This window comes from Megascapheus bottae, chromosome 8 (genome assembly GCF_031878675.1).
Source record: "Megascapheus bottae isolate mThoBot1 chromosome 8, mThoBot2.hap1, whole genome shotgun sequence".
Taxonomy (NCBI): domain Eukaryota; kingdom Metazoa; phylum Chordata; class Mammalia; order Rodentia; family Geomyidae; genus Megascapheus; species Megascapheus bottae.
The window spans coordinates 44,778,213-44,797,322 of NC_143516.1; the positions used below are offsets into that span (position 1 = coordinate 44,778,213).

Genomic DNA, 19,110 nt, shown 5'->3' on the forward strand with positions numbered 1-19,110 from the left:
AACTCCACATTTGAAACTTTGTGGATTCAGTTTCTGTGTATTTTCCTTTGGTTTATCTTTAACATGTATAAGAGGTGAATGTGATAACTTTCAGTGAGTTTTGTGAATTATTCTAGCAAATTATCAGTCTCTCAAAGGGGAACCTTCCAACTTATAGTTGAGTTCAGAAATAAGAGTGGGAACTCTGCTTTTATCTGTGTAGTTGGTCCAGGCACTTTTTGTCCTGTATACAGATTTGTTTGAGCAAAAAGTCACAACAATGAAACTTCCCTGTGTGTTTGGAGATAAAACCACCCAGTATGGAAGCTATGCTGATTGTGTTAATCCTTAAGGAAGTATAACCTATCTTTGAAGTTTAAAGTTCAGTTAAATTTCTAATGCACACTACTGTAATTAAAAACCCTTCCCATGTTTTTATTGGCTTCTTCTATGAGCATACACTTTTTTTTTTTTTTTTTTGCCGGTCCTGGGCTTGAGCTCAGGGCCTGAGCACTGTCCTTGGACTTTCTCAAGGCTAGAGCTCTACCACTTGAGCCTCAGCACCATTTCCGGCTTTTGTCTATGTATGTGGTACCAAGGAATCGAACCTGGGTCTTCGTGCATGCTAGGCAAGCACTTTAACCACTAGGCCAAACTCCCGGCCCGAGCACACACTTTTAAAAAGGAGGGTGAGAAACATTTCATCTAGCAACAGGTCTCACAGATTAAAGCCTGGAACACACCCACATGAAACTGTGTTGAGTGACATAACATCAGTTCCTTTACATGGATACCAAAGTCAAGAGTTTTAATCAATATTTATAGAAGTCAGAAAATTGGCTACTTTGGGGTGATTGGGTGGGCCTGAGGATTTGGAGAAGAGAAGTGATCCTGAAGAAGTACTAGAGAGTGATGAAAATGTCTAATCTCTGCTTTGGGTGTTGTACACTTATAGTTCTCTACTTTGGTACATCACAGTGCTTAAAATGCCTACCTACTCAGAGGCTGAGATCTGAGCATCACACTTCGAAGTCAGCCCAGTAAGTTAATGAGACTTATTTCCAGCAAACTACACAGACAAAAATGGAAGTGGCATTGTGGCTCAAGTGGTAGAGCTCTAGCCTTCAGCAAAAACAGTTTGAAGGACACTGTGTGCTCAAGTCCCAGGATGGGAAAAAGAAAAGAAAAAAAGAAATACAAATTGCTAACAAATAAAATATCAAAATGTTCAATATCATTAGCCACTTAAGATTGGAATTGAATGTCTTCAGTGAGTAATCCAAATGAGTTTCATCTTATTATTCATCTTAGTATAGTTAGAACATATATACAGGGATATATAACACATATGTAACATATATATTTAGTTATATGTGTAACATCAATATCAGATATTTTACATTTGTTTTACTACTCTTAGAAATATGACATATGTTTTTCATTTACTATTTGTCTCAACTCAGACAACTCACATTTGGTCAATTCACCAGCGCACAGAGGTAACTTTCTAGTCTATTTTTGATTAGCTTCTCACTGAAACTTCTTGAACTTCGAATGCCTATGTGTAAGATGGGTATAGTCAAGCACTTTTCTTTATCATGGCTTTCTTTCTTTTTTCTTTTTCTTTTTTTCCTAGTCCTGGGCGTTGAGCTCAAGGCCTGAGCACTGACCTTAGGCTTTCTCAAGACTAGCACTTTACTGCTGGTGCCACAGCACCACTTCCAGTGTTTTTCTATATATGTGGTACCAAGGAATTGAACCCTGGTCTTCGTGCATGCTAGGCAAGCACCCTTACCACTAGGCCAAACTCCAGGCCCTCTTTCTTTACTCTTTAATGTGTTTATTTTCCCAAATAGCTAACTTATATTCTTAGAAGAACTATTGACTCATCAAATCTAAAGGTTAGAAATAGCTTTATCAAAACTGTCAGCCAATTCTCTTGACACATGGCACTCCTTTGCACTCTGTCCCTACTATTATGTGAACATTCATAGTCTACTTGGAGAGAAGTCCAGTGGTTGAGGTATTAACACAGGCAAGGCATACATATACTTCTTAGGCTTGTACTAAAAGGGGATCTTTTCAGAATCTGAAATGTTTTCGTTGAGTTTGTGACACATGAAAGACAGCGGTGTCACTGAATGTATTTTTTCATATTAGGGGATAGCCTGGGAGCTTCCTCTTTTGTGTGGAAATCTTTTCAAATTACTGTCATTATTTTCATCATTTGGAAATAATTCTAACTTGATTGACATCTCAGATGTGGGCTTGCGGGTGAAGATAGTTATTGGCTGCCTCTCTGTGAAACATGGTTCTATTTTACCTTAACAGGAAAAGGGGAAATGGAAGAGGAGAATCTCAGCACATTATTAACTCATACCATGTCCGTGCCTCAGCCTTTAGCTCAAAGCTATACACATACATCAAATACTGTTCTTTAGATTAGTATCTTTCTGTCTCTTCATTAATGGAGGCTTTTCACTTCGTGAATGGTCCTCCACCAAAGGATCGGCTGGCAGAGGTAGCTTTAGAGGAACTGAGAATTCATAGATTTTAGAGAAAGCAAGAGTTAACAGACAACCAAGTGCAAAGTGGCCAGCGGCAGAGCACATTTAATTTTCTAAATTACATCACATTTACAATTATGTAATTCTTTATTCTTATCTAGCTTCTCTACTTCACCTCAAATTGAGATTATCTGATGCAGATATTCAAACACAGATAAGCAGACTAGGAGGAGGGACACGTGGCAACTCTGTGTGGGCACCGCCCACCTAGGAGGCCTCGGGGATGCGCATGCGCGAGCCTTCCGGAAGGAGGCACGTCCACGGAGATTACCAGGAGAGTAGAAGGTGGGGGAGGGTCAGGGAAGGGGCGTGGCTGTCAAGGGGCGGGGCAAAGTCAGTAACAGCCTGATAGCGGGGCGGGATTGCAAGCTCAAGTGGGCGGGGCAGGAAAGGGGGCGTGGCAAAGAGCAGCCTCCATGCGACGTGTCGACGTCGTTGGCGCCGTGCGAGGCGGGTGACGTGTAGGTCCTGCGCCCGCTCCGTCCCGTCGCACCTTGCCGGGTCTGTGAGTTCTCCGGTCCACCTAGGGGGCCCTCCAGCTCGGAGCGGGGTTGACTGAAGCGACCCTCGCGTGGGAGTGCGGAGGAGGACGTGGCGTGCTGATCGTCCATCCGCATCCCTGCGCTCCCCACTGAGGACTGACGTGGGGAAAAAAAAAAAGCGAAAGGGAAGGAAGTGCGGAGGCGGAGCGATGGGAGCTTCGTGAGCCCGGGCGGACAGGTGAGGGGGTCGAGGAGGGTTGTCGTGGTCCGACAGGAGAGGACCTAGGGTGGGGTGAGGTGCGGAGAAGGGGTGTCAAGGTCCGGGAAGCGGAACTGGGGTGGGGAGCGACCCGCAGAGCCCGCCCCCGGGGGCCCGGAGCTGTCATCCCCGTCCCCGGCCTCTCCCTCTCCCTCCACCTCCCCGGGCCTCAGACCCGGCTCACTTCACTTCTGGAGTTTGCCGGTGGGGGAACCAGAAGTAAGAACTCGAGCCGCTCTTTGCCCGGTAGTTTCTAGTTCCTGGCTGACTCTGGTCCGCGCCGTCGTTTCTGAGAAGGAAAGCTGCCGCCCTGTACGGCCTTCCTCCCCCTCCCAAACGCCGCGGCGACTTGACCCTCGGTAGGTGAACTGGAGCAGTTTAAAGGCCGTGCCCCTTTTGAAGCCGAACGTTGACGTGCTCACAGAATGCAGTGTGTTCGTGTATTTGTTAGTTTGGTTTATAAGAAGCGTCCTTTGAGCGGGAACCAAGTTTGATCGGAGTGAATTCCATTTTGATAATGACTTTTTTTCTGGCCGTCCCCCGAAGTTCACGTTGTAGACAAGGTTTAGTCGAGTATATAAGCATTTAGTAAAGGCCATCCTAGACTTGTATGAGGAAGATGATCTAGCGTGGGCTGAATAATCTTGTGTGAAGTTTTCATGACTTGCCTTTCTTGATCTCTGTTGCATGGTTTTCTTTCGCTGTTCATTCACTTATTTTTACACGGCTTCCTATGTTAGCCTATGAAAAGTCCAAAGTAATGTTGTTTGTGCTCATGGAACTTTTTGTGTTCAGTGGTAACTTGTAAAGAAAAGAATTCTTGTTGACCAAGAACGGCATTTGAGACAAATATATGTTATTCTCAGTGTTTGTCTCTTTTTGTCACTCTGACAAATTACCGGAGATTAACAATTTAATGGAGGAAAGATTGATTTTTGGCTCACGGTTTCAGTCTGTGATTGCATGGAGAAGCAGAACATTTTAGCTCAGGTGCTCCTGGCAGGGAAACTGTTCATCCAAGTGGCAACAAAAGCTGCGGCAGATAATAATGATAGTAATAATATATACACACACATACACACATACAAGGCTTGACTCCAATAATCTGCTTTCTCTCACTAGGCATTACTGCTTGCTTTCTATAACCTCCCAGTAGTCCCATCAAATTATGAATCCAGTAATGGATGAGTTGATCCACTGATGAGGCTGGATCCATCAGGATCCAGTCACTTCCCCCTGTACTCATTAGCTGATAGCCAAACCTTTAATAACACTTGAGCCATTTAGGAGGCACTTGATATCCAGACCATATCTATATGTAATTTGATCACATCTTACTTAACCGCTTGATTAGGTAATTGTTTTTTTATTAGTATACCATTGGTTTTTCAATTAAGAGGAGAATTATTATAAAGTTCAGAATTATTATAAAGTTCAAATTGAAAAAAAAAGTCTTATTTTCCAGTCTTTTTATACTGGTCTAATTAATACCTTGCTAATGACATGTGAATTATTTAAATGTATAAAGCATATTCATTAGGAAAAGTATGGTATTTATTTATCAAAGGAAAGTTATTACTCCATAAAACATTCCTTGGGGAAGTAGTTAGCATAAACCTTTTCTGTCCAAAGAGTGTCATGATATAATGTTGCAATTTTAGCAAAAATCCCCCAAAAAACAACAACATAGTTAACAACAGTTAATTGTAGTTAAGTTACAGGCTGAACATCCCTAATGTCAAAACCCAAGAAGATCTCTTGTGCAAATATTTTTTGTTTTGAAATGACATTGCAAATGGAAAATTCTACCATGGAACTTTGTTTCATGACTAGAAAAGTTACCTGAGTTTTCTACCATGAAACAAAAAGTAGCATCTGAACTTGGGTTTCTTTCTTTCTTTCTTTTTTTTTTTTTGCCAGTCCTGGGCTTGAGCTTAGGGCCTGAGCACTGTCCTTGGAATTTCTCAAGGCTGGAGCTCTACCACTTGAGCCTCAGAACCACTCTGGCTTTTTTTTTTTCTATATATGTGTTACCAAGGAATTGAACCCGGGTCTTAATGCATGCTAGGAAAGCACTCTACTGGTAGGTCAAACTCCCCTGCCCAGATTTCTTTCTTTTAAATCATTATTGTAAAATTATGTTTCTCCTCAATGTTATTGACTCTTTAGAGACCTTTCTATACGAAAACAGTTTTTCATTTATCTTCTCAGCAAATTTTTTTCTAGTCTCACTTCTCCCAAGAAAACTTGCAGACATTACATTTATTACTAAAGGATTGTACTGATAAGAAAAATTAGGAGAGACTGTAGATAGGTGAATAATTAAAAATCTTAGCTAACAATAAGCATTTTCAGGATATGTTTTAATAAGGTGATTGTTGATTTGCCTTTGAAGAAGAGAAAAAGCATGCCTAATTATTTAATGACTAAAGGACTACCAGATGATTGAAGTAGAATTTTGGGGGATAGTACTTTCAAGAGTTCCTCAGCAATAACAATGCACACAACTGTAAGAAAACTATTTTAGAACTGTGAATTCAACAGACTTTTTATTTGAGATAATATCTGTTCCATTAAACTTGAACTTCAAAAAAAAGAAGGGTAATTTATTTCAGGATTATGTAGTAGTTAGAAAAGCAGCTGCTACTGGTTTCCAGTTTCAAAGATTGCCAGGTTATATTTTAAATTGAGTAGCTAGGAAGGTACCCAATTTTGAAGTAATAAGTGAAGTATGAATATGATCAGAAAAAATTTAAATTTTATCCCCCAAGAGGAAGTCTGTGGTGTATAATGAGATGAATAGAAGCCAATTTATTACTTTTTCTTAGGAATGTAAAGAAATTTTTCTCAAAAAATGTAGTATAATCGGATGAAACAATGTAAATACAATACAATGATGTTAAACTCTTAGTGTAAATAAAAATAAATGCATCTGTATCTTGAGTTATTCAACATAATGATTTTCAAGAAAAATTTAGAGTGACATTTAACTTTCAAAAATAACTTTAGTATATTTTTTCAAGTGAAAACTCATTTTCTAAAGTAAAATCTGTTTAAGAATAGAACCTTTGGAACTATAGAGATTCACTAAACTTTTTTTTTTCCCCTAAGCATTTTTAAAGGTGTGAAGGATTTTCCAAAAATCTCAGCACAATGTATATTCTCGGGTTTGGAGTGATGGGAGATAATCTAACAATTTACTTTGGGACAGTTTGACAGTTTAGTGCTATAATTACATGGTTCCAAAAGTATTTACTGAGTTCCTTAGCATAGGTCAGTAACTACACAAGGTCTGCTGGCAAAGCAAAAAAAAAGATACTAAATCTACGTTCTTGGAAATTAAAATAAGGTTGCTGGCTTTGCTGATCTCACCTGGATTTATGCTAACAGGGTGATAAGTTAGGTTGGTCACCTGAAAGACCACGTAACTAAAGTACTAGAATGTTCTTCCTCACTCAGTAGTCTCCGGAAAAGTAGATGTCAAAACTATAGATTTAACTCTGTAAAGACTCTGGAAGAAGAGGATCTGATGTTTCTGGGTTAGTGCAAGCATCTATGGCTGATTGCTGGCAGTATTCAACCGCATAGGGGATACAGACTCCTTACCTTTTATCTCTTTATCTATACCCTTGGCATTATCCCTTATAATAATAAATGTCAAATTTCCCTGAGGTCTATAAGCCACTCCTACAGTTTGTCCAACTCAGGATGTGATGGGAACCCAAAAATTATAGCTGACAGGATTGAAGCTTAGGTCTAAGATTGTGGCAACTGAAGTAGAGGCAGTTGTGAAATCTGACACTAATTTCAAGTAGTTTCACTATAGATGGTATCTGAGAATTCATCCATGTGATTAAAAAATGTAGATCTGATGTCAGAAATATTCTATAATCTGTAAGAGTGCAGAGAAATGCGTATGTATTTTAGAGCCTCCTACTGAGTTTTTCTCTCACCTAATTTCAAAATATAAACAGAAATGATTCATTTTTGGTCATTTATCGTTTTTTGAGAATGACTCTTTTGCTTTTTATTTTATTTTAATTAATTAATTTATTTTTGTGGGTCATAGACCTTGAACTCTGGGCCTGGGCACTATCCCTGAGCTCTTTAGCTCAAGGCTGCCCCCACAAACCCTTTTCTAGTGATTAATTGGAGATTAGAGTGTCAAGGTTTTTAGTGCCTGGGCTGGCTTTGAAGATCCTCATCCTCAGATTCAGCCTCCTGAGTAGCCCGGCTTGTTTTTTTTTTTTTTTTTTATACCAGTCCTGGGACTTGGACCGAGGGCCTGAGCACTGTCCTTGGGCTTTCACCACTTGGGCCACAGTGCCACTTCTGGCTTTTTCTCTGTAGATGGTACTGAGGCTAGGCAAGCACTCTACTACTAGGTCAAACTCCTGTCCAAAGAATGACTCTATTTTAAAACCTAAATTATTTTGCTGTTTGCTCATCTACTTAAAACTGTCTTAATAGTTTCCTTATCCTTATGAAAAAATCCCCAAGACTCCAAGGAACTTGGCATTCTGTATATTGATATGATTCTGATCATCCACAATGGCCTAACTTGCGATAGTATAACTGTATGAAATCACTTTTTCCCTTTATGTTATGCAGCTTCCTTATGTCTTCTAGTTTTTCTTTTTTTTTCATGAATGTGTACTCAGCAGAAAAGCTTTTGCTGATCACCCTGTTTAAAATAACACCTCCTTCTCTTGATAATTCTGATACTCAAACCACTTTACTCCACAGAACTTGTCGCATATGCTGGCTTCATCCACAAGACTCCAAGATCTGTTCACTTCAGTAACCATAGCATCTAAAACAGTATTTGGAGCATAGTACATCCTCAAGAAATACTGTTTCATGGATGAACCGAAAGGGTAAAGGTAGGAAAGAGGTGCCAAAAATTGGGGGAAGACAATACTTATATGTCTAAATTCAAATATCTTCATATCTTCATGGTTCATATATATTTTAAATATTTCTCCTTTATGTCTAGATCTCAAAAAGTTATTTGAATCATGAGATGTTTACAAACTAGTAATACTACTCAAACACAAAAGATTGCATGAATTTCCCAATGCCTTAGCATGTTATTTAATTCATGATGCCATTTTCCAAAGAATTGAAGATTATACATGTAGGCATATAACTCCAAAGTGAATATCTAGGTAAGTACTGTCTAAATCTCAAACTAATAAAACAGAAAAAGAAAGCAAGGCTAAAGGAAAAGGCAGTAGTTGCTAGAAACTCTGAGAGAGGTGGGCTTGGCAATAGCTTCATTTAACTGATATTTCTTACCTGGACTTCTGTTACATGGTAGACACCATAGCAAGTAGATCATGGCAAACAAAATTAAGCTACAACTTGCTGTTTATAAATCACAGAGGAATAGAAGGCAATTAAATAAGTTAACTCAATACAAAATGAAGAATTTCAATAAAATGTGGGAGTAATGAGTATTATTGGAAGCAGGAAACTTGGTTTAAGTGGTTGAATGTGGGCTTCACAAGCACAAGGTCCTGAATTACACACACACACACACACACACACACACACACACACACACACACACACACACACACACACACACACACACGGAATGTGTATTGTTCTTGCTACTCAGGAGACTGAAATTCAAAGGTGGCAATTGGAAGCCAAGCCAGGCAAAATATATTTTGTCTAGAGTTCATCTGATTCAAATAACAAGCAAAAAGCCAAGCTCAAGGGGCTGGGAATTTGGCCTGAGCTCAAGCCCAGGACTGGCAAAAAAAAAAAAAAAAAAAAAAAAAAGCCAAGCTCAAGGTATGACTCAAGTGGCAGAGTGTTAGCTGAACAAAAAAGTCAAGCAAGTGTGATAGTGCACTTGTGATCTCATCTATTGCAGGGGGCAGCAGGACTTGATCAGAAAAATAAAACCAAAGAAAGGGCTAGAGGCTTGATGCTTCGAATGTCAAAGACCATTACTGCCTAAAAACAAACCAAAAACTCATTTTTTTTGAAGCATGGTGATTCTTCTAATAAACAATTTATGCACACACACACACACAGAGGGAATCATTACTATATGAATGACAAAACCTGATTGTGCTCCCAGTTGTGTTATTTATAATCTGTACTTTGAAAAGTGATTTTGAAGTTTAAATATAAGAATGAGATATATGGGACTAATGCTCTTAAATATCTGTCAGTTTAAAAAGGTGGGATGGGGAGAGAAGAGTTTACCTTGCTTCTGTAAGTAGGTTTTTGTAAATAAACATAGTGCTTTATAGCAACACAATAGAAGTTTAACACCATTATATTTGTTCCTTTTTTATTTTATTGTCGGGGTAACTTATAGCGAGGTTACAGTTACAATATATTTGTTCCAGTGAGTCCCTTAACATTCTGTTTTTTTCTCTTGAGTCTTGATTAGAAGCTTTGACATCTCAATTAAGAGACAGAAGTAGAGATTTCATCTACTGTTATCTATTGAAATGTTGTCAATAGCTTATTTAAGAATTTTCTTCTTTGTTCACGAAACAGTAATGAATGTTACGGCCATCATACCTTTTAATGTTTTTAGTTTTGGAGTGATAATGCTAGTTGAATGTGTGTTCAATCAAATTGCCAAGAGTTTACCAGTTACAGTGTCCATACTCAGGAATGGAATGTAGCTCCATATGATTGTGGCATAGAGGATGTGTACAGGGTCCAAAATATCCTTTCATTCCAACCATTTGAGTCTGATTCTGCAGCTTCAGTAAAGTTTTACTTTGTCATGAGTATCTATTCATGTCAAGTTAATATTTTTTTTTTAAACCATTCCTGGGACCTGAACTCAGCCTGGGCACTGCACTAGGACACTTTTTGCTCAAAGCTAGTGCTCTGCCACTTGAGCTACAGTGCCACAGAAAAGCCACTGACTTTTTCTCTATATGGTACTGAGGAATTGAACCCAAGGCTTCATGCATGCTAGGCGAGCACGGCCCTAAAGTTAATCTTTTTAAGACTTAATAAAGGGCATACTTAAATTCCTGAATCTTTTTTTTTTTTCTTCAGGATCACATAAATGGAGAATGGAGTGGAATGAGAATTTTTGCATCTTGGAAATAATCTGTACCAAGATCTTTTCCTTTGGGCCAGGATGAGAGGGTTAAAATGTATATGACCTAGTATGTTGTAGGGATGCTCCAACTTTTGGTTTTATTATATTTTTTATCTTCAAATAATTGTACAAAGGGGTTACAATTCGACATACCAGTTTATAAGTACAATGCATCTTCCTTAGCTTCATCTTTTTCTGCTCTAGAGTTTCTTGAGAGTAACTTGTATGCTTGTTTGATGCTCCTTTCTGTTGAAATATTGTCCTAGCCTATTGTTTTCACAAAGATAGTTAAAAGAAAATATTTATATTTTTCTTAAAAAATAATGTACCTGTGGGAGATGAAGGTTTATGGTTATGAGTCTGTCTGTGTTTTTTTTTTTTCTTTTTAAATCTATTGCTTGGGTGGGGAAACTAGAGTTAATATAAGTAAGTTGTTAAGTCAGATGAGTAAGAGCTTTATGCAATTTGTGCTGTTCTTAATAAACCAGTATATATTTTGTATTATGAAAAATATATATGGGGCCGGGAATTTGGCCTAGCATGCATGAAGACCTGGGTTCAATTCCTTGGTACCACATACATAGAAAAAAGCTGGAAGTGGTGCTGAGGCTCCACTTTAGAAAGTCCAAGGACAGTGCTCAGGCCCTGAGCTCAAGCCCAGGACTGGCAAAAAAAAAAAAATAATAATATATATATATATAAAAGTATTTAATAATGATTCTTGTACTTTATCTGTTCTCCATGCTTCCAATTGTGTTTCTTAACTTAATTGGAAACTTCCCAAGTAATTGCTTCTTGCTTGGAAACTTCCCAAGTAATTGCTTCTTGCTTAAGAATAAGTTTTGGTTTAAAGTGAACTAGTTAGGAAATTATGAATCATTAAAACTATGCATGAATCATTCGCCTAAAATACTCTCTATCTCTGTCTCTCTCTCTTTTAAACCCAGCACAATCTCTTTAAAGTTAACTAAGTAGTGTCTACAAAAGTAGTGTTTGGTTGAATGACAGAGGTCTGTTGTCCATGGACTAAGTAACATAGGTAATTTCAGGGGACAGTTTGTTAAAGCAAAAGAGAATAACTTTGGATTTGCAAAGGTTTGGGCATTATCTTCATTTGCTCATGTATGAGATCTAAATTAAGATGCAGTTTCTGTGCTCCTTTCTAGTGGAGGACACACTTTTAATAACAAGTTTTATTGTCACAATGAATGTAACATTAGTACAACATATTTTCCTATCATTCAGGCTTCTAAAAGTGTAGTTTTTATGGCTGTCAGAAACAATCTATTGTCTCTTAATGTATCCCACACCGTCACCATTATCTTTCTTTCCACTTTCTTTGGATGAACTCCAGGTGGAAAAATGGACTTGTACTTAATGGCTATGTTTTATGCTTTTTCAAAAAGGGTTGAACATTGTTAAGCATGGGAGCCATTTGATGCAGCATGATGCCCACAATTTGGGATATATGTGGTGATTGAAATAGGCTGAAGAAGCAACAGTCTTGTTTAAAGTTTCTTATTAATATAAAACGTAACAATCTGACTGTATTACCAGGCTCTCCTGTTACATTTCTTCTCAGAGGTTGGGTCTATTACTCTTGTTTGTTTGGATTTTCCAGGCTTGTGAATTACAGTAAAAGCTAGGATTATAAGCATGAGCTGCTGTCCCTACTAGATCTTATATTTTTAAAGTTTCATTATGGGTAAAAAAAGGGCAGACTACATGTCAGAGACTAAAGTCTCCTGCCACACTCATGGTATTAGTTTTTGCATGAAAAGTTTACTAACCCCTGACTTGTTGACTTTGCTTTATGCCCTACAATATATAAAAGTATGAGTATTTCAAACATACCTGAAAATAAGATTTATTTTTTCATTATTGAGTACAGTCTTCTGTATTATATACATTAACTCAAATTTTCTAATTGTACTCTTTGTGTCCTGTCTTTTCTGTTGTCTTTATTTACTTTTACAATAGGCTGAAGTTATTCTTCTGCTTTGATGTATCAATAGTTGAAGTCCTGAACTGTGTGATGTGACCTGTTTGCTATAGTTCCAGATCCTTATTATTTGCATTTTATCCTTTAGGGATTTTGGTAGTCATTGACTTTTTTATGTTTAATCTTTATTTATCTTTTCCTTGCACAGGTCTATTTGTTTACTTTGATTGTACCTCCTGTTTCTGGATAGATAAGTATTGCCCTGTTTTGTTTCATTTTCAGATATCTCATTGTGTGGATCACTGATTGAGTAATAGATGGCTTTACCTCGGCTCACAGGAGCCTTGCGCTCCTTTTCAAATGTCACCAAGCAAGATAATTATGATGAAGAAGCGGTTGACTTAAAGGTAAATTTTTAAAAGATGAAAGCTATTATTCATTTCAACATAGTGTCTTGTGAGTACCATTGCTGCGTTAGTTTACCCTTTGTCTCTCCACTTCTGTGCCCCCTACCTACCCTCCCAAACACAGACAAATGAACAAACAAGAAGACAAGAAAAGGAAAAATAACTTATTGTTTTCATTTCTGGGAGTTCATTTTGATTAATATTAGTTTATATGATAATATGCACATACCTATTGTGCATTAGTTTTTGTCCTACTGTGTGTGAATACCTAATGGCCTGTATAAAATTATCATGGCAAGTGTATTTTTGATCAAACTTCTGCACCCTTTGTGTCTCTGAACTGGGCTTACCTCACTTACCATGATTTCTTCAAGGTCCATCCATTTCCCTGCAAATGATGTAATTTTTTTTCTAATGGCTATATAAATTTCCATGTATATATAAATACCTCATTTTTTTTGAGCTACTCATCTGTTGTAGGGTATCTGGGCAGTAATACTTTTTTGGATGAAACTTGCTTATATTAAGCTTTGTAAAACAAGTTACATGTAGTTACAAATTAATGTTATGCAAAAATACAACCAATAGTTTCAATAGTTCTGTGTATTTAGTTATGAAATGTTTAGAGGAATGATTCTGAGAAATGCCTTTGGTATCTGGTATATTAGTTTATGTACAGTAACACTAAATACCATAGATAGAATGACTTAACATTTCTTGTCTCATGTTGCTGGATCTAGAGGTCCAAGATCCAGGCAGGTTTTATCCTATGAGATGGGCATCTCTTTCAGCTCAAGGATGTGTCCCCACATGGTTTTTCCTGTAGCACCACATCTTTTGTATCACGCAGAAAGCCTAAATTCTGTCTTGTAATGACACCAGTTAGATGGAATTAAAAGTCATTTCCCCCTTAATAAATGTACTTTCACCAATTCCTACATCTCAAATCCTGGGTGCTGTCCCTGAGCTCTTTTACTCAAGGCTAGCACTTTATCACTTTCAGTCACAATTTTACTTCCTGTTTTTAGGTAGTTAAATAAAGATAAAAGTCTCATAGACATTTCTTCCCTGGCTGGCTTCAAACCTTGATCCTCAGATCTTAGAATCTGGAGTAGCTAGGATTATAGGTGTGGGCCACCAGCACCTGGCTAGATTTTTATTCCCAAATTTTTTCCATATTTTTAAAATTGTAATTAATAGAAGGGTTACATTATATTCACCAGATAGAAGGTGCATTACTTCACAAACATTGATACCCTTTCTCATGTCTTGGTCCCATTTCCCTCCCCCTACCTCCACCCCTCATCTTGTTTTCCCCCTTCCCTATTCTATTTCAAATAACCAAATACACACATATATATATATATATATATACAATATATCAGAAAACAAGGTGAAATACTGTAACAATATGAGATAGCCAAGGGACAGCAAAAGAGATGAGAGATAACATAGTACATTAAGGACAACAATGACTCGTTCTATGGCTTTTGTTTCTATATCCTGGAGGTCCTTTCATTTAGTGTCAAATTATATGGCCTATGTTATCTAGGTTTTGTTCTATTGTAAATCTCTGCTAGGAGAGCCTAAGGATTCTACAGATTATGACAAATGAGGGAAACCTTTGAGCCTATATGCTCCTTTGAGTCTGGCTTACTTCACTTAATATGATTTTTTTCTAAATCTTTCCATTTCCTTACAAATGGGGCAATGTCATTCTTTCTGACAGCAGCATAGAATTCCATTGTATATAAATACCACATCTTGATGATCCACTCATCGACTGAGGGACGTCTGGGTTGGTTCTATATCTTTGCTATGGTAAATAGTGCTGCAGTGAACATTGTTGTGCTAGTGGTTTTAATATGTCCTTGTTTCTGGATATTTGGGTAAATGCCAAGTAGTGGAATTGCTGGGTCATAGGGGAGCTCTATGTTTAGTCTTTTGAGGAACTGCCATTCTGCTTTCCGTAGTGGTTGAACGAGTTTGCACTCCCACCAGCAGTGTAGTAGTGATCCCTCCTGGCCACATCCCTGCCAGTATCTGTTGTTATTAGATTTCTTGATCATGGCCATTCTAACTGGATTGATGTGGAATCTTAGAGTTGTTTTGATTTGCATAGAATGAGATTTTTAAAATGTACCTTTTTAGTCTGAAAAAGTCCAAAATGTAGAATAGTAGAGCTAAGATGAATATGTACTTATCATTCCATTGTAGCAGTGTCATTAATTTTATGGCCCATTTATTTCATTTGTACCTTTGTTTATTCTCTTCCTCTAAACCTATATTGAGCAGTATTATTTTAAATTAGAAAAGGGTAGGAAAATAATGATGAATTATGAATACCATCAAAATAACCAAAGGAAAATTTGTTACTTCTGTACTTGTCTCAGTGGTTTTTTCATTTGGCTTATGTACATAACGAGAGTCCATTCTTGAGGATAAAAAGATTCAGTCTCAAGAAAGGAATAAATTGAAAATAGTTTCCTAACTTATTCTAGAGTTATTGCTTTGGAAAAGCAATGTTGACTTGTATATGTTGAGTTTATCAAAAGAATCAAATTTTCTTAAAACTCCTTTTATCAAACAGTAAGACATAAATTCTTACAAACACTGTAGTCTAAGATATTGAAAGAAGGGAGGAAGAAAAAAAGTATGTAGGATATTAGCAGTTGCTATTGTTGTCTGTATATTGAACGTTTTACATTGGTTTGCTTTGAAATAAATTCATAATGAGTTTGCTTTATAATAAAAACTGTAAACAAGAAGCTTTTATTAAATACCTTTTAGACAAATGAGATTCTATGAAATGACCATTTTTAAGAATAATTGGTTTGGGCCAGGAGTTTGGCCTAGTGGTAGGGTGCTTGCCTAGCATGCACAAAGACCAGGGTTCGATTCCTCGGTACCACATACATAGAAAAAAGCCAGAAATGGTGCTGAGGCTCAAGTGGTAGAGCTCTAGCCTTGAGAAAATCCAAGGACAGTGCTCAGTCCCTGAGCTCAAGCCCATGACTGGCAAAAAAAAAAAAAAAAAAAAAAAAAAAATTGGTTTGGATATGAATAGATAACAACTTTAAATTCTGGTTGACAGTAACAATGTATGTATATTCAGTATTTTATACATTGAAAAAAAAATTAACCATTATTCTTGTGTATTATTTGTTTCAGTTGAAGCGATCCAAACTCCAAGAACAAGTTTTAGATTTGGGGCCAACATGGAACAGTATAGTGACATTTTTGAATGAAAAACTGGAAAAGAGTCAAATGCAAAACATAAATGAAGACTTAAGAGATATATTACAAGCTGCAAAACAAATTGGTATAGTTCTTTTTAAAATAATACATTCCTTATAAACTATATAGTGTATAGTGAAAGGCACATATTTCTTGGTAAGCATGCCTAATTATGAAAGAGATTTTTGTCTTTCAAGGAGCCCATGTGATCAGGAGAATAGTAAATGACCAGTTATAATCATAAATAAAGGATAATAGGAATTTAGGTAGGAAAACCACTGTCTTAATTGAAATAAGGATTAGGTAAATTATAAACTTAATATAGCTTCAAGGAACTTTCATATCCTTGTAGTTCTGGTTGACAAAATGGCTCTCCTAGCAAGTATGAGACCTTTGAGTTCAACTCATTACTGCTGAAAAACAAAAACAAAATAACCCTAATCCTTCAGTTCTATTTCAGTCTCTCATTTTTCATGATTGCTTACTGAATAGTGACTAATTGTGCTTAGACTTTTTCTATTCCCATATATACTAACATTCTAATTAATATAAAAGAAATTATACTTTGAATATATACTCTGTACTTAATGCAAGTTTCCTTTCCCAATATTAAAAATAAAAGTTAAGGGAAGCATGATCTCTCTACTAAAATATCTGAGTTTGTACATATGAATTCTTAATATTGCGGGGTGTTGGTGGTTCATACCTATGATCCTAGCTACTCAGGAGGCTGAGGACTACAGTTCAGAACTAGCAGGGGCAGTCAAGTCTATGAGACTCATATCACCAATAAACTGCCAAAAAGCCTGAAGTAGAGCTGAGCTTAAATAGTAGAGTGCTTGCTTTGAGCAAAATCAGCTTAGAGGCAGTACCCAGGTCCTGTGTTCAAACCCAGGATTGGCAAAATAAAAATAAAATAAATTTATCATATTATTTCACCACTGCGCTGCTCTAGTTTAAAATTTTTTCAAATACAGCGGGGTTATGCCTACTCCTAACTTATTCTCTGCTTTTTGGAGTCTGTTTTCATCTTTCTCCTAAAAAAAAAAAAATGCCATCTTTACATTCAGTTCTTCTTTAGATGTAAGCTTTTCTTCCTCAAACTCACCAGCCTACATATTGCTGCTTGTTCTGTAGTTGTTCTGTCCTAATCAATGCAGGTCCTTTCTTGATATAGATGGTGTGGTCATTACCCCTTTAGAATTTAGATTTAATGACACAGGTTATTCAAGATTTGTGAGTAATTATAGGAGAGCAGTGCTATCAGGAATATACTAATGTTAGATATACTTTAACAGTAACTTTAACTGTCACCTTAGGTAGGTCAGATTGACTTCAGGGCTTGAAGATTTAAATTCTTTTTCTTTTTTTGCTGTAGGATTTTGTTCTGAAATTTATGTTACAACCATAGTTTTTTTTTTTTTTTAAATTTCACGAAAGTGTTTGCTGAGTAGTTACTGTCTTAAAGAAATTAGGGACTATTCTTTCATCTTTCTTCTTTAATCTGAATTTCCTTTTTGTCCCTTTATGATAGTAGTTTTCTTTCTTTCTTTTTTTTTTTTTTTGCCAGTCCTGGGACTTGAACTCAGGGCCTGAGCACTGTCGTTGGGCTTTCTCAAGGCTAGCGCTCTGTCACTTGAGTCACAGCACCACCTCTGGCTTTTTTCTATGTATGTGGTACTGAGGAATTGAACCGGGTCTGTCTTTGTGCACGCTAGTAGGCAAGCTCTCTATTACTAGGCCAAACTCCTGACCTGTGATAGTAGCTTTCTTTTTATTTTATAAATATGCCTAAGTTTTTTAAAACTAACATATACCTTGATGGTATTAACTGTTTTTTTCATGAGAGCTGTATAAATCTGTGTAACTATTGTCATCAAAGTTTATGGTACACATTGAAAAAAGTAACACAAATATTTGAAGCTTCCTTCAGCTCCAGATATGTAGATCAGATTCTTACAGTTTCATTATCTCATCAAATTTGTTTTTAAAACTTAGTTTTAAATAAGTTTTAGCTAATGTCTCATTTTGCTTTTTGGAAAAAGTATGAGTAGTTAGGTAGTTTCTGTATTTGTTTGTGGAATAATTGCTGATAATGGTGTATTTGTGTAAAATAGTTCTTGGGGGATTTGGATAAAGATTTTCCTGTCCTAAAGTGTCATTCTTAGCATGTTTTAGATGTTGGATTTAAATTTAAAATGTGTGTAGTAGTGTTTTTATTTTTCACTTCAAAATGGTAAGTTGAACTATCATTCAGGTGCGCTAATATTGTTTCTCTTGTCTTTGAATAGTTGGAATTGAAAATGGAAGAGAAGCCATTGAGAGTGGTGCTGCATTTCTCTTTATGACGTTTCACTTGAAGGACTCTGTTGGTCACACAGAGACTAAGGCTATCAAACAGATGTTTGGCCCCTTTCCATCGTCATCTGCCACGGCAGCTTGCAATGCCACTAACCGAATTGTTTCTCATTTTAGTCAAGATGATGTTACTGCTCTTGTCCAGATGACAGAAAAGGGATGTACCAATAGAGTATTTTTTGGTAAAAATTTAGCATTTTCATTTGATATGCATGATCTGGATCACTTTGATGAACTGCCAATAAATGGTGAAGCCCAGAAAACGATAAGCTTAGATTATAAGAAGTTTCTGAATGAACATTTTCAGGAACATGGCACCCCAGAGCTCAAGCCTGTGGAGAAAACAAATGGTTCATTCTTGTGGTGTGAAGTGGAGAAATATTTAAATGCAACTTTGAAGGAAATGACTGAAGCTCCAAGAATAGAAGATCTTTGCTGTACTTTATATGATATGCTTGCTTCTGTTAAAAGTGGTGATGAACTTCAAGATGAGGTATAGTTGAAGTTATTGATGCTTTAAATGTCAATTAAGTGAAATATCTTTTTAAAAAAGTCAACTAATTTTTGTGGTGCTGGGAATCAAAGGGTCCTCGGTATGTGAAACCAACATTAGTCAAGCTAGTCCCAGTTCAAAATAGCTTTTTGTAATATAGTTAGTGAAGAAGGTACTCCTATTATAATTCTAATACTCAGTTTTGGAACTTCCACCTACTAGGTGTGTAGATAGTTAAAGTGAGTAGTAACAGAGGAAGACTGAATGTGGTAAGTAATACAAGAGTCATAGGGTCTACATAT

General features: G+C 36.8%; 1 protein-coding gene across 3 annotated transcripts in view; it reads left to right on the plus strand.

Annotated features, from left to right (window-relative positions):
- The first annotated feature begins 3,197 nt into the window (after positions 1-3,197).
- Ascc3 (activating signal cointegrator 1 complex subunit 3) overlaps positions 3,198-19,110 on the plus strand; it is a 246,784-nt gene continuing 230,871 nt past the window's right edge. The window contains exons 1-6 of one of the 3 annotated variants that reach the window (XM_090338378.1): positions 3,198-3,266; positions 8,034-8,170; positions 8,284-8,455; positions 12,596-12,720; positions 15,892-16,042; positions 18,249-18,808. In XM_090338378.1, the coding sequence (XP_090194504.1) occupies positions 12,631-12,720; positions 15,892-16,042; positions 18,249-18,808 (801 nt within the window). In that variant the 5' untranslated portion in view covers positions 3,198-3,266; positions 8,034-8,170; positions 8,284-8,455; positions 12,596-12,630. The remainder of the gene's footprint in view (positions 3,267-8,033; positions 8,171-8,283; positions 8,456-12,595; positions 12,721-15,891; positions 16,043-18,248; positions 18,809-19,110) is intronic. The other 2 variants (XM_090338376.1, XM_090338377.1) reach the window with 2 other exon arrangements.